The sequence below is a fragment of the Panthera pardus genome, unplaced genomic scaffold (assembly GCF_024362965.1).
Source record: "Panthera pardus isolate Hobbes unplaced genomic scaffold, ASM2436296v1 HiC_scaffold_13, whole genome shotgun sequence".
NCBI classification, from domain to species: domain Eukaryota; kingdom Metazoa; phylum Chordata; class Mammalia; order Carnivora; family Felidae; genus Panthera; species Panthera pardus.
The window spans coordinates 137,037,053-137,058,427 of record NW_026526688.1 but is presented as its reverse complement, the minus strand read 5'-3'; the positions used below and the strand labels follow the sequence as shown (position 1 = coordinate 137,058,427).

The 21,375-nt window shown below is 36.7% G+C and overlaps 1 protein-coding gene across 2 annotated transcripts in view; it reads left to right on the top strand.

Annotated features, from left to right (window-relative positions):
• Nucleotides 1–17,365, top strand: part of COPS4 (COP9 signalosome subunit 4) — a 42,153-nt gene extending 24,788 nt beyond the window's left edge. The window contains exons 7-10 of one of the 2 annotated variants that reach the window (XM_019465712.2): nt 2,006–2,176; nt 8,538–8,653; nt 10,757–10,841; nt 16,845–17,365. In XM_019465712.2, coding sequence (XP_019321257.1) covers nt 2,006–2,176; nt 8,538–8,653; nt 10,757–10,841; nt 16,845–16,978 — 506 coding nt within the window. In that variant the 3' untranslated portion in view covers nt 16,979–17,365. The remainder of the gene's footprint in view (nt 1–2,005; nt 2,177–8,537; nt 8,654–10,756; nt 10,842–16,844) is intronic. The other variant, XM_019465720.2, reaches the window with a different exon arrangement.
• The last annotated feature ends 4,010 nt before the right edge of the window (nt 17,366–21,375 follow it).

Sequence of the window (21,375 nt, the reverse complement as noted above, 5' to 3'; positions counted from 1 at the left end):
TCATTTAAAAGTAGCAATCATAAGTCCATTACATATAAATAAAAAGTGATATTTTTATCAAATAACTATATTTTCTAAAGTAAAAAAAGTTAAGAGAATGAAGTTGTTTTTACATCTTTTCAAATCCTATCAGTGTCTATCTTAACAGACAAAAACTGAATTTTTTTTTAAGCTGAATTCTTAAAAGTACTTCTGTATTCAGTCTGCTTTGATATGTTGTTTCAAAGGAAGTTTATGAAGAAAATCCAGCTCACAGTGTGTAATTGGAAAAAGGAGGCATATTGATGACTTTTTCAGATAATTGTGATATTCTTTCATGCTCCACTTAACTTGACCAGTGGTATGGTTTCTTATAGGTTAGTCGCAGTGTGGCATCTGAAACCGTATCAATGAACTTTTTGCACCTTGTTAATGTTAAAGTCTTGGTCTGTCTTGTGCTTGAATGGATCCTTTACTCCATTTTGTATCATTATGTTTGGTTGTTTGGATACTATTGGTTCACTGAGTTATGCAATCCAAATATTGACATACTTTATTATGCAACATATAAAAATTACATTTGAATATATTACACCTGATCTTATCAAAAGAACCTTTAACTATTGGAAAGCTGTCAAGCTCATGGTGGCAGATAGAAGTTCTCTAAAATTCTGATTGTTTCTTAAAAATTCTAATTTTATCAGCGACAACAAATACTGTTGGTTGGACTTGATAGGCTTGCTTTGTTCATTTTTTAAAAAATATCTACCAAATACCCAAGTCTGAAAACCCACCATTTTGTCTGTTAGTCATTGTCTTACGTAAATGGTGTTCAGCTTGCAGGGTTTCCTTGGGACAACCATTGTTCTTCGGTTTGCAGCAGAAGTGCTTTACGTGCATTTCCCATTTTGTTGCACAGAATATTAAAAAGATGTGTTCTCATGTCGGTACTTAATAAAAATAACTCCTTTCTGCTGCAAGCTGTCTTTTGTTTTGACTGTTGAGTGTGTGGCACAATACAGTTCGTTGCCAGTGCCACAGCCTTGATTTGTGCGGTGGTGCCAGCTGTTTTAGCCACCATTGCTTTTGCACCAGCAGTGTAAGTGCCAACACAGTGAAAAACGTAAAGGATGTTTTTATACTATTATAAAATAGCATTGGCTCACCGACTGATCCCTTGAAGGGTCTTGGAGACCCCCTTTGAGAATTGCCGCTTTAGGCTTTCATATTTTACTTTGATGCTTCCTTCTAGACACTATCTCCAACTGCCACCCCCCCAACCCCTGCCCCAGATTAATCACTAATTTAGATTAATGTTGCCTATTTCTCACTTCAATTTACCTGCAAGTCTTAATCCGTTTGGATTTATTTTGGTGTAGGGAATGAGATAGGGAATTACCCTTTTTTTTTTTGTCTAAATGGCTATTTGACCTAGTATCTTTTATTAAGTAATCTTTTTTCCCCTATTGATTTAGCACATTACAGATTTCTAAATCTAGTATTCTGTTCCATTAATTAGCCTATTTATGGATATACTAGTACTATGCTACTGGCATTATCATAGTATTATTGATTTTATTTTATTGATTATTGTTTTATTATCTGGCAGGGCTACTCCCCCTTCATTACTTTTTTTTCCTAAATTTTCTTAGCTGTTTGTTATATTTGCTTTCTTTCGTTGTAGGCCATCATGACACTCCCTCCTTATGTATCATCATGAACAATGATGAATTGACAATATATATTAAATATAACCGACAATATATATTAAAGTACCTTTAACAGAGTAACATAAAGCAAGGTTACATATTGATCAGTTGACAAAAACACTGTGTCCAGAGGCTCATAGGAGCCTAATCCTGTATTTCCCCTAGAAGTAGGAATTGGCAACAACTTTGTAGAACATAACTGCCACAAATCCCGAGAATTGGCTGTATATTTTAGTAGGCAAGAATGAAGTCATAACATAGTTTTTTATTGGGGAAATAGATTGTGAGAATATTTGATGCTCATTTGTTTCCCTTAGGACAGCAGCGTTCTCGGATGCTAGCTACCCTTTTTAAGGATGAAAGATGCCAGCAACTTGCTGCTTATGGGATCCTAGAGAAAATGTACCTAGATAGGATCATCAGAGGAAATCAGCTTCAAGAATTTGCTGCCATGCTGATGCCTCACCAAAAAGCAACTACAGCTGATGGTAATGATCATGTCTTATAAATATGTGGGAGCAAATATTTAGGTACACTCTAGTGAAAAGTGTGTTAAATTTGAAGCATCTTGATATCTTTCTATAATATTTTTATCCAACATTTGATGACCAAAAAAGAAATATTACATTGACTGAAGATGAGTGTAATACACAAATATGGCTTTGAATTATAAAAGTAGTCCTATTGGAAAACATATTGTAGAATAATGCATTTTTGGAAACTGTAAGGGCAGAATTACAGACCTGGTGTTTTAAAAACTCAAACCCTTCAATAAGTACCTTAATTAATCTTAAGCATCAGTTTGTAACAGAGTATAATTATCCAGTCCTATTTTAGATAGAGCAAAATTTGGCACAGTAACTTGCCTAAGGTTAATCAGGGTGAACGTTTTGCCTGTAAGAATAGAACTTGGTGTCGTGTTTCCTAGTTCAAGGATGTATTTGCTTAAGTCAGGCTACCTTTTCCAGAAAAGAAGTTTTTAATAAGTTGTCTGCTTATAACATCAGTTACTTTGTGTACATTTGTCTACAGAGGTTTTAAAGAAGCTTATAACAGTAACATACATAATAATAAAAGTAACACATAGACCATCAGAAACATGAAAAAGGTCAAGATAAACAAACATACAGATCTGTTAGACTCTCTTCCTTGGATTCAGTGTCATCCTATACCAAAGAGAATTTATCTATAAAGAGTCATTTATGCAGGGGTTTGCTGAAAGGTATTCACTTCACTCAGTCTTACTGGCTGGAGTTAAACCAGACCGCTGAAGGGATTATAGTGACTTCCTGTGGAATTTCTTTCATTTAATTTGTACTTTAAGAAGCAAACTAATTGAGGGGGTCCTGGGTGGCTCAGTTGGTTAAGCATCTGACTCATAGTTTTAGCTCAGGTCATGATCACACAGTTTGTGAGGTCAAGCCCCACATCAGGCTCTGTGCGACAGTGTGGAGCCTGCCTGGGATCCTCTGTCTCCCTCTCTCTGCCCCTTCCCCACTCACTCTCTGTCCTTCTCTCTCTCAAAAGTAAATAAACATGAAAAAAATAAAAAATCAAGAAGCAAACTAGTTGATCCTTATCTTTCTTTCTAAAGGAGGTGTTTTTTTTTTTTTTCTATAGGATATTTGTTATGCAGATCCTCAGGAAAAATTCCTTCACAATCTTAGAGTTAGTTGTGATTCTCCTGAACAGTTAATTTTTATCTTATTAAACAAACTATAAACTTTTTTTTTGATCTTGGCTGCTAGGAAACTTATTAAATTTGTAACCCAACTGTAAATAGTGTGTGTGTATGTGTGTTGATTGTTGCTACTTTTAAATTCTCTTATCTTCTGTATATTCTTCTGAGCAGCTTTAAATTCTTTTTGCAAGAAGGTGTCTGACAAACTAGATAAAAGATAGATAAAAAGAAAAAGTTTCCAGAATTGATATAGTCAAGCCTCAGATTTGACTTTGAGTTTCTGTCATGAAAAAAAAAATGTGAAAAGAATGTAATCACATAATTCTTTCCTAAAAAGAGAGAGACTCACTAGGACCTCTGAGGATGCAATGATTCTCAGATTTCTCATGTGGGACTATATAGAGAGGACAGGTGTTTTGTCATCTTCTTCCATTTTAGACCTTATTGCTTTCCTTATTTTAGACCTTATTGCTTTCCTTATTTTAGACCTTATTGCTTTCCTTATTTATTTCTTTTGGGCATTTTTGTTTAATATTTTTGTTTAATGTTTATTTTTGAGAGAGAGAGAGACAGTGTATGAGTGGGGGAGGGGCAGAGAGAGAGAGAGAGGGAGACACAGAATATGAAGCAGGCTCCAGGCTCCAGGCTGTCAGCACAGAGCCCGATGTGGGGCTTGAACTCCCAAACTGTGAAATCATGACCTGAGCTGAAGTCGGACACTTAATTGACTGAGCCACCCAAGCACCCATGGACATTTTTGTCTACTGGCATTACAACCATACATTAGCAATCTTGAGACGTATTTTTTTTTTTCATTACAATTAATTGTTTTTTGGTATATTCCTGGAGTTGTATAACATTACTACTAATCTCCTTTCTGCCCAATAGATTTGCCTGTGTTGGGCATTTTATGTAAATGGAATCACACAATATGTAGCCTTTTGTGATTGACTTTTCACTTGGCAAAATGTTTATCCATGTTGTAGCATTTATCAGTACTTTATTCCTTTTTATTGCCAAATAGTATTCTGTTATATGGATATACCACATTTTATTTCTTCATTACTTGCTGGAAATTTAGGTTATTTTTACTTTGGGGCTATTAATAATGGTGCTATGAACATTCATGTACAAGTTTTTGTCTGGACACAGGTTTTTAATTCTTCTGGTTATACACCTAGGAGTGGAATGACTGGGTCGTATGATAACTCTGTGTTTAGTCTTTTGAAAAGTTGCCAGACTGCTTTCTTTTTTTTTTTTTAATTTTTTTTTTTTTAACGTTTATTTATTTTTGAGACAGAGAGAGACAGAGCAGAATGGGGGAGGGTCAGAGAGAGGGAGACACAGAATCTGAAACAGGCTCCAGGCTCTGAGCTGTCAGCACAGAACCCGATGCAGGGCTCGAACTCACGGACCGCGAGATCATGACCTGAGCCGAAGTCGACCGCTTAACCGACTGAGCCACCCAGGCGCCCCAGACTGCTTTCAAAATAGCTGTTCCTTTTTATATTCCTGCCAGCTGTGTGTGAGGGTTCTTATTTCTCCTTATTTTGGCCCACATTTATTATCTGTCTTTTTGATTTAGGCATCCTAGTGTGTATGAAGTGGTATCTTGTCATTTTGATTTGCATTTCCCTTAGGTTTAATGATGTTGAAGAGTTCTTTTGTGTACTTATTGGCTATTTTTATATCTTTAGAGAAAAGTCTACTCAGATCCTTTTCAGTTTTTAAATTGAGTTATTTGTCCTTTTATTACTGAATTGTAGGAATTCTTTATATATTCTAGACCTGATCATTATCAGATGATTTGCCAATATTTTCTTCCATTCTGTGTGTTGTTTCTTCACTTTTTTGGTGGTGTCCTTTGAAACATTAAAGTTTTTAATTTTGATGAAGTTCAGTTTATCTGGGTTTTTTTTGTTTGTTTTTGCTGTGCTTTCAGTATCCTATCTAGGAAACCATTGCCTAATCCAAGGTCGTGAAGATTTGCCGTGTTTTTTTCTGTAAGTTTTATAGTTGTAGCTCTTACATTCATTTGAGTTCATTTTTACATATGGTGTTAGATAGGGGTCCAATTTTTACTCTTTCCATGTAGGTATCCAGTTGTCCCAGCACCATTTGTTGAAAAGACTAGAAGTTTCCCATTGAATTATTTTGGCATCCTTGTTGGCAATCAGTTGACCATAAATGTGAGAGTTTATTTTTGGAATTTCAGTTCTTTTCCTTTATTCTATATGCCTATCTTTATGCCAGTACCACACTATCTTGGTTGCTCTTTTTTTTTTTTTTTTTAATTCATTTATTTTGAGAGAGGAGGAAAGAGCAGGAGTGGGGGAAAGGCAAAGAAAGGGAGAGAGAGAATCCCAAGCTGGCTCTGTACCATCAGCATAGAGCCTGACACAGGGCTCAAAGCCACGAACCATCAGATCATGCATGACCTGAGCCAGAATCAAGAGTCAGATGCTCAATCAACTGAGCCACCCATGTGCCCTTTGGTTGCTCTGTAGTAAGTTTTGAAATCAGGATGTGCAAGTTTTTTTGTTTTTTTTTTTTTTGTTTTTTGGTTTCTTTTTTTCCGATGTTGTTTTGGCTTCTCTTTGAATTCTAAAATCAGTTTAGAATTCTCTTTGAATTCTAAAATCAGTTGTCAGGACACCTGGGTGGCTCAGTTGGTTAAGTGCCTGACTCTTGATCTCAGCTCAGGTCTTGATTTCAAGGTCTTGAGTTCAAGCCCCATGTTGGGCTCCATGCTGAGCATGGAGCCTACTTAACAAAATTTGTTGGGGGGGTGCGCCTGGTTGGCTTAGGTGGTTCAGCGTCTAACTCTTGATTTTGGTTCAGGTCATAAGCTCACAAACTGTGATGATCTCACAAACTGATCTCACAAGCCCCACATCAGCACAGAGCCTGCTTGGGATTGTCTTTCTCCGTCTCTCTCTGTCCCTCCCCGATTTTCAAAATAAATAAATAAACTTAAAAAAAAGTTTTTTTAAATTAAAATCAGTTTGTCAGTTTCTGCAAAGAAGCCAGCTGGAATTTTGATAGGGATTGCACTGACTCCATAGACAAACCTGGGGACTGTTGCCATCTTAACAGTATTAGGTCTTTCTATTTTCCCATTTATTTAGGTCTTTATATTTGAAAGTTGCTAAGAGAGTAGATCTTAAAAGTTCTCACCACAAGAAAAAAATTGTTTGAGGTGATGGATGCTATATGAACTTATGGTGATAATCATTTCACAGTGTGTATATATATCAAGTCATTATGTTGTATACCTTAAACTAATACAAGTCACATCTGATAAAGGGTTAGTATCCAAAATATATAAAGAACTTAACAAAATTCAATACCCAAAAAACAAATAATTCAGTAAAAAAATGGGCAGGAGACATGAAGAGACATTTTTCCAAAGAAGACATACAGAAAACTAATAGGCACATGAAAAGATGCTCAACATTATTCATCATCAGGGGAATACAAATTAAAACCACAATGAGATATCACCTCATATCTGTCAGAATGACTAAAATTAACAACACAAGAACAACAGATGTTGATGAGAATGCAGAGAAAGGGGAACCCTCTTGCACTGCTGGTAAGAATGCAAACTGGTGCAGCTGCTCTGGAAAACAGTATGGAAGTTCCTCAGAAAGTTAAAAATAGCACTACCCTACAACCCAGCAATTGCACTACTCGGTATTTACCCAAAGAATATAAAACTACTGGGGCACCTGGGTGGCTCAGTCGGTTAAGCATCTGACTTCGGCTCAGGTCATTATCTCGCGGTCTGTGAGTTCGAGCCCCACGTCGGGCTCTCTGCTGACAGCTCAGAGCCTGGAGCCTGTTTCGGATTCTGTGTCTCCCTCTCTCTCTGACCCTCCCCCGTTCATGCTGTCTCTCTCTGTCTCAAAAATAAGTAAACGTTAAAAAAAAATTAAAAAAAAAAAAAGAATATAAAACTACTGATTCAAAAGGAATATGTGTCCACTGATGTTTATGGCAACACTGTCAACAATAGCCAAAGTATGGAAAGAGCCCAAATGTTCATCGACTGACGAATGGATAAAGATGTTGTGTGTGTGTGTGTGTGTATTACTCATACACCGGAGTGAAATCTTGCCATTTGCCATGACGTGGATGGAGTTAGAGAATATTATCCTAAGTAAAATAAGTCAGAGAAAGACAAATGCCATATGACTTCATTCATCTGGAATTTGAGAAACAAAACAGATGAACATGGGGTGAGGATGGGGGGAGAGAGGCAAACTAGAAAAACAGACTCTTAACTATAGAGAACAAACTGAGGGTTACTGCAGGGGAAGTGGGCGGGGTGGGGGATTGGTTAAATGGTGGTGGGGATTAAGGAGTGCACTTGTTGTGATGCACACAGGGTGGTGTATGGAAATGAGGAATCACTGGATTGTACACCTGAAACTAATGTTACGCTGTATGTTAACTAACTGGAATTTTTAAAAAATTTGAAAAAAATCCTTGTAATTAAAAAAACAACAATATTCTATGTCAATTATATCTCCATAAAACTGGAAAGGAAAAAAAAGAATTGGGTGAGCCTAGCAAGTCAGGCACCTTCAGAATGGGGCCTTGTGTCCAGTACTTCATCAGGCCTTATATTACTTCACTTAAGGGAGGATGCTATGGCTGATCTCTCATGGTTAGCTGGCCCTACCTTCCAGACATTTCTCATCTTTGCATCATGGTAAGGTACTTACGGAGTGCCCAAAAGAAAACAGGTATTTCTACTGAGCTGTACATGCACTGACTTTATCAAGCTTGTGGAACATGTTGCATGGGGGTTTTGCCACTTCTTGCTAACAAAAGTTTGTGCTCCTACCAAGAAAAGTAAAGTTAATCAATCTGACAGCTACCATAAGGAAGTAAAACTTCAAACCTTAAGGCTTAAATCCATTCAGCCGGTTAGTAACTATTTGCTAGTCACTCATTTTCTAAATATGTTATTTGTATTTAATTGTATACTATTCAAACTCTACTAAATAAGGCATTTTCCTTACTTTTAAAATTTCGTAAGAGGAATAAAGACAATGATTATGGGTTGTTATGTGCCTAGAAGTTTTTAGAAAAAAAGAATGAGTATTTTAAAAGTGTAAGACAAGTCTCACTTAAAACTGTCTAATTTATATTTATTTAAGGTTCTAGCATCTTGGACAGAGCTGTTATTGAACACAATTTGTTGTCTGCAAGCAAATTATATAATAATATTACCTTTGAAGAACTTGGAGCTCTTTTAGAGATTCCTGCAGCTAAGGTATTTTCTTGTTTCTAATATATAAAAAAAGAAGTTAAGAGACTAAACTATTGATGTAGTAAGAAAATATGTAATTGATAAATACTGGCAACTGCAATAAAAATACACATAAAAACTTCAGGAAAATGGAAATAAATTATTTGAATGTTACAATAGTACTGTAATGGAATTGTCTTTGTTTTTTGCTTCTTTTAAACTGTATTTTATGATAAAAGGAACCAGAATGAAAATCTTAAAGGGGTTTTGGGTTGTGATACCCATTTCGAGTGGTGTCTGTTTAAATCCAGTTCATTGTAGTTTCTGATTTCTGACAAACTTAAGATTTTGATACATGCCTTACTTTTTTCTGCACTGGATTGACTTACAGGTTAAATATTTCATCTCTTTGAAAGAATGACTGTGGTAATTCTCCAGGCTATTCTCTTGTAACTTTTCTGCTTGATTTATCTTAATTTGACTGAGTTACTAGGAAATTAATTTCATTTTTAGTCACGATAAGAGTTTGATTGGCTGTGTACAAATACCAACAAAGTACCAATAGTATGTAGAGGGTATTTCAGGTATCATTTACAAAACATTCTCTTAATTTTAAATAAGAGTAAAAACAAGCAATCAACCTTACATTTACCTAGCTTGCATACCTTACAGTCATGTAGTAATGATTACATCCCCTTTTATCTGTTGAGAAATTTTAATTTAGAATTCCTAACATGGTTCCTTTACTTGTGCATATTTAATACACAGTACAAGAAGTGAAACAATTTGGGAACCAAAGCTTAAGTTACCATTAAAAGATACTTTTTCTTAGGGGCGCCTGGGTGGCTCAGTCTGTTGAGCGGCCGACTTCAGCCCAGGTCGTGATCTCGCGGTCCGTGAGTTTGAGCCCCACGTCGGGCTCTATGCTGACAGTTCAGAGCCTGGAGCCTGTTTCAGATTCTATGTCTCCCTCTCTCTGACCCTCCCCCGTTCGTGCTTTGTTTCTCTCTGTCTCAAAAATAAATAAATGCTAAAAAAAATAAAAAAATAAAAAAAAATAAAAGATACTTTTTCTTAGGCTGACATTTAGGGAAGTGAATATATATTTAACAATAAATGCTAGTCACAGTCGGTTTAGGATTAATCATGAAGATGGTCAGAATTACTAAAATGACTAAATCATAAGCCAGTTTTCTTACATATAATAAACATGAAACGTGTCTTTAGGAACTAGGTAGAAGACCTTTTGGTTCCCTTTAATTGTCTTTTAAATCCTCTTTTAATTCCTATTTATTTATAATTTTTTAATGAATGATTGCTTTTATTTTTTTAAGTAATTGCTCTACACCCAATGTGGGGCTTGAACTCTTAACTACAAGATCAAGAGTCACATGCTCTACCTACTGAGCCAGCCGGGCGCCCCTTAATCTCAAATCTCAGATTTGAAGATCATTCCTCCTTATAATTTTTTCTTCAAAAATACTACTTTCTTAAAGAATTTATTATTATTATTATTTTTTAAATGTTTGTTTATTTTTGAGAGAGAGACAGAGTGTGAGTGGGGGAGTGGCAGAGACAGAGGGAGACCCAGAATCCGAAGCAAGCTCCAGACTCTGAGGTGTCAGCACAGAGCCCGATGCGGGGCTTGAACTCACAAACTGAGATCATGACCTGAGCCGAAGTTGGACACTTAACCGACTGAGTCACCCAGGCACCCCACTTTGTTAAAGAATTTTTTAGGTGATAAACACTGTGAAAATTTAGATGAAGTAAAAGGAAAAACTACTTTGGGTGTTCCTGTGTATGCATGTCAGTAAGAAGAAAAATTGTTAGTTTGATTTTAAGCAGAGGAAAAAGTTGTTAAGATCACTAGATTCTCGTCCAAAATCTGACAACAAGAAAAACATCCCAGTTAACTTAAAATAACCGATTATACCCAGGGAGAATTGGGGAATAAAATAGGCAGCTTTACTAGATTCACTGTTGTAGTGGACAGCAGATGAACGCATACGAAAAGCGTGTGGGTAGCTAAACCAAGAGATTTCACTTCTTTTATACGTGAGTAACTAACTGTTGGATATGATAATTAAAGTTTGTGAGAATTTTTTTTTTTATTTTCTTTTACAGGCAGAAAAGATAGCATCACAAATGATAACAGAAGGACGTATGAATGGATTTATTGATCAGATTGATGGAATAGTTCATTTTGAAAGTAAGTTTTGCTTATTTCTGTCATAATGAAATGGCAGTAAACTGTTGTATATTTGTGATTAAGACACGTTGAACAATTTCCTTTAACCCAGCATATTACTACTAGAATGAGCTCATTTTCCAAAGAAATCATTTAGAATAATTTTTATGAGCTTATATTTAAGAATCTATTTAATATAGCATTTTTTTATGCTGAAGAAAAATTGGAAGATGGAATCGTCTTACCAGTTTTTTCATTTACCCATCAAACATAGATTAACCACATACCATGTATCAGGCATGTGAAAATGCCAGTTGATTTCCTCTTCAGCAGCTCATTAAACTAGTAGAGGCAGACAGATAAGTTGATCTCTTGACTCTCTTATTGTGTATTACCTCCTCAGCCCCTATTCCTACCTCTTTACACCCTGGACCTTCCTATACCTGGAACTGTTCTACCTGTAAAGTTTCAATTTGAAATGCCCCATTCTCACAACGTTTTTCCTGTCTTTCTAGCAGTCTGTGTCAGTTACTTCCACTTTAGCTCTTCCTTGACTACCTTCGAGCCTCCAGTCCATTAACTTTTACTTTTTTCCAGTCAGCTCAGCCCTTTTTTGTCTTTACTACTCTTTCCCATCCATGGATTCCATGATTCATTATTCCAATTACTGTTTCACAAATGCCCTAGATCACTTGCCTGTTAACTTTTTGTTCTGGCTGTCCAGCAAAACTTCAGCTGTGATGAACCCATTCTCCATCTTTTTCATTCCAGTACGTGAGTAGCTAACTAACATTGCTGGAGATTGATACCACTGCAAAGTCAAGGTCTTGGGTTCTCAGCAGTACCTGGGATTCTTGATACATTTCTTTAGGCTACTCTTCTTTTCTACTCTGCAAGGGGTTATTTCAGATTTCATTTTTCTTAAATCTCTGACTTTTCTCCTTCATTCTCAGCAGCAAACCTTGTTTCATATTTCACAGAAAAAAAAATCTGTCAGGGTGAAATTAAATTAACTTCTTTATCTGATTTATAAAACTTCCGAATTTTACAGGAACCTGGGTGGGTCAGTCGGTCAAGTGTCTGACTTCAGGTCAGGTCACAATCTTCGGGTGTGTGAGTTTGAGCCCTGCGACAAGCTCCATGCTTACAGCTCAGAGCCTGGAGCCTGCTTCGGATTCTGTGTGTCCCTCTCTCTCTCTGCCCCTCCCCTGTTTACACTCTGTCTCTCTCTCTCAAAAATTAGTAGACATCAAAAAAAAAAAACAAAAACAAAAAAACCCTTCTGAATTTTAAATATCATCTAGTTCTACCTTTTCCTCCTTTGTGTTTTGCTGGAAATGTTTTCTGTCTTCCTTTCCAGTTCTTCTCCTTGTGCTTTGGCTCCCTTCTTTGACTGTTGCCCCTATCCCTCAAAAACAGGTTTTTAGGAACCTAAAATTAGCCATTGTTTTGTCAGTTTTCACCCTTGCTTGCTCTGTTGGCTTCTTTCCATCAGTATTTAAACATACTTGGCTGTGCACCTGGTAGCTCAGTCAGTTCTAAGTATCTGACTCTGATCGAACCTCAGGTCATGATCTTGCAGTTCATTAGTTCAAGCCCCACGTTGGGCTCTGCGCTGGTGATGCAGAAGCTGCTTGGGATTCTGTCTCTCCTCTCTGCCCCGCCCCTGTGTGTGTCTCTCTCTCTCTCTCTCAAAACCTAAATAACTTAAAAAAATTTTTTTTAATATTTAAACTTACTTGGGTCTCTCCCATTTTAACAAAAAGACTTTTATCTTTCAGACCTCATTTTAATTTTTTAGCATTATCGAATAGCATTGATCCTTTACTCCTTTTTGAACTGTCCCCACCACCCTGTGCCATCATGGCTTTTGTCGTCTCCTTCACCCCCTTCTCCTGCTTTCCCTCCTCCTCCAGGTATTCTTCCAGTCCTCTTCGTAGATTCTGTAGTGCCTTTAAATATTGGAGTTGCTTAGGGCTTATTCCCAAGGCCTTTTCCTCCTCACTCTATTAAATTTCCTTGGTAATCTCATCTGTTCCCATTGATTCAGTTGCTATCTTTGTGCAGACAATGCTCAGATTTGCCTTTCTAGTGTAAATTTCTCTTCTGAGTCCTAGACCTAGTGGTGCTAATTGCGTGCTAGGTATTTTCCACCTGACTGATTGTTGGACATCTCAGAATGGACATATCCAAAACTGAATTCACCATGTCTCCTTCCTGCCTCCATCCCACAACCTGCCAGCCAACCAACCAGCCAGCCAAAAGCTACATTATTTACTTTCTCCAGCATTTCTTATCCTTGACCCCTCTTCTTCACTGCCCAGAATCCTTTCAGTTTTACCTCCTGCATGTATCTGGAATCCACATACTTGTCTTCATTTCTTACTGTCACTAGCCTATTGTGAACCCTCTCCCACCTTCTGGGCTTTTTCCCTCACATCTACAATTGCTCCTTTCTAGTCCAGTTGCTGTAGTATAGCCAGAATGATTGTGATCTTTATTTTTTTTAAATGTAAACAAACAAAACAAATATAAAAAACAAATTGTTAGGTCATGTTACTCTCTTCTTTGACACTGTAATGAATGGCTTCCCCATGGCTTATAGAACAAAGTTCTATGAAGTCAACAGGTGCTGCCTGATCTTTATAACTTTCTCTTTCTAATCCAACCACATAGGTCTTTTTGTTTCTTTCTAGCACTGTAAATTCCTTCGCACATCAGACATTCTGAAATACCCACTTCTCTCCACCAGCATCCTCTCTCTCAGCTATTTTTGTTCCCGTGTCTTAGTTTGAGCAACGTAAATTGGTAATGATTTTCCTGACTCTCCAGGTTAGGTATGGCTTATAGTTCTATATTCTTTGGTCACTCTGAATTTCTTCCTAGCATTAATCAGTTATTTTCATTTCTGTAACCATTTGTCTAAATGTCTGTTTTTGCTTCCCAGCTAAGGTTCCTGCTGGTAGATATTAAGTCTCTTTTGTTCTCATCGTATATGGAGCATGTGTTCCAGTGCCCCACACATTCTTAGTGGGAAGTAAATAAGTATTGGAAAAACAAATAGTACATAATGAATAGTATAGCAGACATGTCACCAAGTGAAAGGACAGCTTGATAGAGTAATATTCTTTCCAGTTTTCTTAGATTTAAAGAATTGCCATGAAAAATATGCTCATAATAACAAGTATTGCGACTATAAATAAAGATAAGAGTTCATCATATCTTTCCTCCCCCTCGCATAACTAGTACTAATCTAAAGCTTCTATATGCTTATATAGATATGTGAAAAACATAGTTTTTTTAACTTAAAAATAATTTTAAGCACACAGTGTTCTACAGACTTTTTGAAATAATCATGCACATATTTTCAAGTCAGTAGACATAAATCTAATTTATTTGTTTTAAAAGCTATGTAGAATTTCATGGGGTTCAACTGTTCACCTATTGATGAACATTCAAGTGGTTTCCTTGTGCATATCTTTATATATGGTACACTTACTTCTATAGAACAAGGTCTCAAAAGTGATAACATTCCATCAAAGGACATATGTATTTCGATCCTTAATGGATACTGCCAGTTTGCTTTCCAGAAAGGTGTAGCCATTTGCACTTTCACCAATATGAGGAAATGAATGTTCAACAGCTATATATTGTTCCTCTTTTTATCTTTTGCTAATTGTGGGGGGAAATACTACATTATTGTTTTAATGTGCATTTCCTTGGTACTGGGGAAGTTTAATATCTTTCCATGTATTACTGGCCATTAGCATTTCCTCTTCCGTGGAGTTGATATTAGTTCTGGTCTGTTTCTTTCCTGGCCCCACACCTCTCCTTCAGATCTCTCAGCATCAATTTGCTATAGCTTTTGGTTTAATGATAATTTAAACTCTTTTTTGTTAATGTGTACAAATATTTTTTACCATTCTGTCAGTTGTGTTTTTGAAGTAAGGCAATGCATACCATAAACACAGTTTAAAATTCTTATGCAGCCAGGGGCGCCTGGGTGGCTCAGTCGGTTAGGCGTCCGACTTCAGCTCAGGTCATGATCTCACAGCCCGTGGGTTCAAGCCCCGCGTCAGGCTCTGTGCTGACAGCTCAGAGCCTGGAGTCTGCTTCGGATTCTGTGTCTCCCTCTCTCTCTTCCCCTCCCCTGCTCATGCTCTGTCTCTCTCTGTCTCAAAAATAAATAAAAATATTAAAAAAAATTTTTTAATAAAAAAATAAAATTCTTATGCAGCCAAAAATGTCACTTTTTAATTTTATGGCTTTTTAGTTTCCTGTATTAATTTAAAAGGTCTCACTTACCTTGGGGTAAAACTAATATTTTTCTAAAATTTCTTCTAATATTTTTATTTACTGTTTTATATTTAGAAATTTAATCTGTCTATAGTTCATTTTTGTATATAATTTTAAGGTATGGGCTAGTTTGTCTTTTTTTAAAGATGTACTGTTAATTTGCAAGTGCTATTTATTAGGTAAAACTTACTTTCTGATATTTGACATATATTAGCTTCCACATGTATGTTTGGGTCTCTTTCTGTTATCAGTTTCTTTCCACTGATCTGTAACAATATGGTAATAAACAAATTTAGACTAAATCTTACTGTTGGAAAAGCATCTCCTACCCCCTCTACTAATGTATTTTTGTTGAATTGAAGTTCACATAACATTAACCATTTTAAAGTGAACAATTCAGTAGCACTTAGTATGTTCACAGTGTTTTGCAACCACCCACTCTACCTAGTTCCAAAACATTTTCATCTTCCCAAAAGGAAATCTTGTGCCCAGTAAGCAGTTACTCCTCATTTCTCCTCCCAGCCCCTGGCAGCCACAAGTCTGAATTTTATCTCTATGGATTTACCTATTCTGGATACTTCGTGTAAATGCAGTCATACACTAAGTGAGCTTTTGACTTCTCTCACTTAACATATTGCTTTTTTCCTTTTTAAGGCTGAATAACATTCCACTGTAGAGATATCCTACAGTGTTGCCACTGTTTTTAATTTGCAAAATTCTCTTGACTGTTCTCAAACATCATTTCTTCTGTAGTTAATAACTTTATCCTATGTAGAAAGCAAAACAGAGATCAGGGTGATTATCTTTGTAAGTTTTTAAAATGTATATATTGATAGGGAAGGACTGTTATTTTTATGATACTGCATCTTTCCATCTGGGACCATGGTTTGTGTCTAAAGTTATTTTATGTCCTTTATTAAAATTTTTTTATTTTAGTTTTTTTCATTAATTCTGTGCTTATTTTGGAAAATTTGGGTGCTATTTTGAATTGATGTTCCCCAAGTTTATCATTTCTTTCTTTCTTTCTTTATTTATTTTTTGAGAGAGAGACAGAGTACGAGCAGGGAAGGGGCACAGAGAGAGGGACAGAATCTGAAGCAGGCTCCCGGTTCTGTCAGCGCAGAGCCTCACGCGGGGCTGGAACTCACGAACTGTGAGATCGTGACCTGAGCTGAAGTCGGATGCTTAACCAACTGAGCTACCCAGGCACCCCTGAGTTCATCATTTCTAACTGTATATTGCTGGTATAGAGGAAAACCTTGTGTTTTCATGATGAATTTTTCTGGTTTTTGTTTAATCATTAAAATATGTGTCCTTCACAAGAGTCAAGTAGAGACAGTTTTGACTATAGAAATAGATTTGCTTTCTCCAGTAGGTGGCAGTGTCTTGTGAATCAAGAAAAACTGGTGATGAGATGGCTCAGTGAGGCTTTTATTGTGGTGGTTTTTGTGACTGAGGTGCTTTGATTGGTTGGTTTTATTTTGTTTTCCTGAATAATAATAATATGTATCTACGTGCATGTGTTTTGGTTTTGTTTTATACCATGTGCCAGTAATTTGGGTATTTTCCTTAATTATTGCTTAATTAGCTTTAACTTTATTAGCCAAGATTTTCAGAAGAAACTTTTAAAATTAATACTACTATAAATTATCTTTTAACTCACATTCCATATGAATATATGGAGTAATGTATGGAGTAAACTCTGTACGTTGTTCTTTTTTTGTTTAGCACGAGAAGCCCTGCCAACGTGGGACAAACAGATCCAGTCACTTTGTTTCCAAGTGAATAACCTTTTGGAGAAAATTAGCCAGACAGCACCAGAATGGACAGCACAAGCCATGGAAGCCCAGATGGCTCAGTGAATCCTTACAAAACTTCTGTGCACACTACATCTTTTTCAATGTTGTACAGATTAATTTCACTGTCTCTCCAAAGCATTTGCATCATGACCTTACGTATTTCAATCCCTTTTATGCTGGATTCCATTTAAAGAAGACATTAGAACAGAAAGTGCAAGCATTTAAAAATATGTAGTTACCATATATTCAGGGTCTCTATGTATCAAGCTAACTCAAATGTTTTGAAAGCTTTTTCTTTAAACAGAGTAAGTGAAATATCTGTGGCTAAAAAGTTTGGGATTTGTGATAACTTTGTAGTCATGTAAAACTTAAGTGCTTTGTGCCTCTCCAAATGTGGTAATTCTAATAAATGGAGAAGTGAGCCAAATAAAAGTAGTACTTTGTTTCTAATTAGTGAATGGTGTTTTGTTCATTTTTCCTTTCAATTCAACAGACATCGATTTATACCATATGCTAGAAATGCAAAGACAGACCGTAATGCCTGTTCTCCAGGCATTCAGAGTCACAGAGCCGATAGATGGTATGTGTAATACTTGCAGTTGCACCAAGTACTAGATCACATGGGGAGGAGCTTTTTGGGTAGCAGAGAGATCAGGGAAGGCCTCTCAGGATTATTGCAGGCTAGCTTTATAGGGAAAATGGGGAAAGGACTTCTTAAAAAAATTTGTGGGCAGGTTACAGTTTCAGCTCCAACATGTGAAGAGCTTGGAGGGCCTGACTCCATTTTCACAGTAAGAAAAAGGCTGAACCGGCTGAAAATCAATGGCTTCTCTTATTTCCACCGGAGAAAAGACAGGCAGGTAGAATCGCAGTTGAGAGAACTTATTGGGAGCAGAAGCTTCTGGAGCAGTAACTGATATGAACCGTGAAACGGTAACTGACAAGTTACTGGAGGCTGAGTGTAAACTAGCTGGAATGTTAAAGCCCCCTGCAGGCCCACTCTTAGGAGAACCCCTACACTTTCTAGGATTCATCCCCAGGAACCCCATCAGAGTCTCAGGAGTATGATTGGGATCCCCTTGTTTTTCAGGCAGGGCAGGGGAGGGGAAAGTAACTATTTTGAAATACACCTGGATGATTTTCCATGACAAAGACCTGCCCTAAGGAAAAATACCATTACCAGAGCCTTGTCTGACATGGGGCAAGTGCAGTTATACAGTTCTAGCCGTCTTGAGTCTTGTGTCATGTAAGAGAAGGTGGCGGGAGGTTTCTGAAGGTCACAGCCCAGGGACTCAGATAAGTAAAAAACAGAGATCGAATCAAACATTATAGATTGCTTCCCAAATCTGTTCCATCAAACGGGGCTCCAGTGTAATAATAGTGGAATTCATGAGCTGCAGGACACACTCCTTAAGAAAGAAGTCTTAGGTAAACAATACAACAGGGAAGAATACAAACGAAAATAGAGGAAACAGAAGTCTCTGACACAGGTATAGCAAACATTAAATGCAACCCAGCTCCTACTCAGATTAATATAAAACCTTATACTAAAAGGCTAATTGCCTCAGTTCCTATTACCTGATACATTATGTCTGCCTTTCAACCAAAAAACTGCAAGGGGCATAATGAAAAAGCAAACAAACAAAAACAAAAACACAATTTGAAGACACAAGTCCAGCATCAGAATCAGACAGGTGTGGCAGGGATGTTTGAATTAATTAGACCAAGAATTTAAAATAGCTATGATTAATTTGCTAAGGATTTTTAATGGGAAAAGTAGGCAACAGGCAATGTAAGTAGAGAGATGGGTGATGTAAGTAGAGAGGTGAAAACTGTAAGAATTAAAAGGAAATGTTAGAAATAAAAAACAGAAATGGAGATGCCTTTGATGGATTAATCATCAGACTGAACACACCCTGGAGAAAGACCAGTGAGCTTAAAGATATGTAGGTAAAAACTTCCCAAACTGAAATGCAAATAGGAAAAAAAAAAAAAAAAAAAAAAAAAAAGGAAACAATATCCAACAACTATGGGACAATTATATAAATGGTAACATAGGTATAATGGGGATACCAGGGAGAAAGGAACAGAAGAAATATTTGAAACAATACTGGCTAACAATTTTCCAAAATTAATGATGGGGACACCAAACCACGGACCCAGGAAGCTTAGAGAACAGCAAGCATGATAAATACCAAAAAAATCTACACCTAAGCATATCATATTTAAACTGCAAAAAAACAAAGACAAGAAAATCTTGAAAGATGCTGGGGGGAGAAAACCTTTTTTGTAAAGGAACATGAATAAGAATTATACTGGATTTCTTGTCAGAAACCATGCAAGCAAGAAAACTGTAGATATTTAAGATGGTGAAAGAAAAAACTTACCAATGTAGGATATTAATCCAGCATAATTATCCTTTAAAAGTGAAAGAAAAATAAAGACTCTCTGAGGAAAAACTAAAGAAATTTGTTGCCAGGACACCTGCGTTTAGAAACGCTAAAAGTTCTTCAGAGCAAAGGAAATGATACTTGGACAAAGGAAGAGCATCAGGGGACAAATAGATGAAGGTAAAATAAAATCTTTAAAAAAAAATTTTTACTTGGTCTAATAGATAACTTTGTTCAAACTAACAATGGTAACCATTTTGGATGTTTATACTGTATGGTAAGTAAAATAATTGACAACAATGATGGGAGGCAGGAATTGGGAATATTCTAAGATTCCTGCACTACCCATGAAACAGTACAGCGTTATTTAAACATGAACTTAGATTACTTGAAATGTATATTGCAAACTGGAAGGCAACTACTGTCAAGTGTTTATATATATATATATATATATATATATATATATATATATTTGATATTCTAAGAGAATCTACAAGCTAAAGAAAAATCATATGATTGTATCAACAGGCACAAAAAAAAAAACAAGCATCTGACAAAATCCAACACCTATTCATGATAAAAACTCTCAGGCAACTAGGGATAGAGAACTTCCTCAACTTGATAACATTTACAGAAAAACCTATTACTGACATCATATTAATGATGAGAAACTGGGCACCTGGGTGGCTCAGTAGGTTAAGCATCTGACTCTTAGTTTTGGCTCAGGTGCTCAGGTCATGATCTCACAGTTCATGAGTTTGAGCCCCAGGTCGGGCTCTGAGCTGTCAGCTCAGAGCCTAGAGCCTGCTTTGAATTCTGTATCTCCCTCTCTCTGCCCCTCTCCCACTCATGCTCTGTGTCTCTCTGTCTCTCTGTCTCTCTCTCAAAAATAAACATTTTTTAGTATATGTGCTGCCGAAGCGAGAACAAATAAACATTTTTTAAAATGGTGAGAAAATAGATTGCTAGATTATTTATTCCTAAGATTGAGAATCTACAAAAAATCCTGTGGCTAACATCATATTTAATAGAAAATAGATTACCAGCATCTTTCCCCCTAAGATCAGGAATAAGGCAAGGATGTCTACTTTCATTCCTACTCAACATCATACTGAAAGTCCTAAGAATGCAGTAAGACCAAAAAAAGAAATTAAACTTATACAGATTGGGAAGGAGGAAAAAACGGTCTTTGTTCACAGTTGACATGATTGTTTACACAGAAAATCCCAAGGAATCAGAAAAAAAAAAAAAAAAATCCTGGAACTAAAAAACAATTATAGTAAAGTTGTAGAATACAAAGTTAATATACAAAAGTCCATGGCTTTCCTATATATGTCAATGAACAGTGGAATTTGAAATTTGGAAATGTATGTGTGTTGAACGTAGCGAAAATAGGGAATTATATGAGTGAAGAAGTGGCAGGAGGATAGGCTAAAGAGGTAAACTGAGGCTATATTATGAAGGACCAGGGAAAATCTGGGGTCTTTTTTCAGAATGTTCATAGTTTAACTTGTGGCAGGCAGTTTATATGATGGAGTGGAAAGATGGTAATGGGAGCAGCAGTTACTAGAGGCAGGTAGACTAGTTCAGGAGCTATGTGCCTGATTTTCCAAAGAGATAATTAGGGTTTGAACTACATTCGTGGCAGTGAAGATAAAGAGAAGAGGTCAGATTGATTCATTCAATAAATGATTTGAGTGGGTATCTAGCAGGTGTCAGGCATTGTTCTAGGCACTAGGGATATTGCAACAAACAAAATAGGTCATCCATTGGGGGTGTCAAGTGGAATTTAAGGGACAGAAGCCAGTGTCTGATTAGATGTGAGGATAAGGGAGAAGGGTGTGATCAGACAACTCAGGAATCATCGATGTTTGGATTTCTCATCTTGAACATTTGAGTAAGTGGTGGTATCGTTTGACATGCTGGGTAGAGAGAAGGCCTAGGGGACATCCAGATGGACTTGGTTAGTAGGCAGCTGAAGAGTCATTTAGAACACCAATAGTAAGGTGGGGAGATTGGACATACAGTCCTCCTTGACTTATAGGAGGCAGCTGAAGCCTTAGGAGTAGA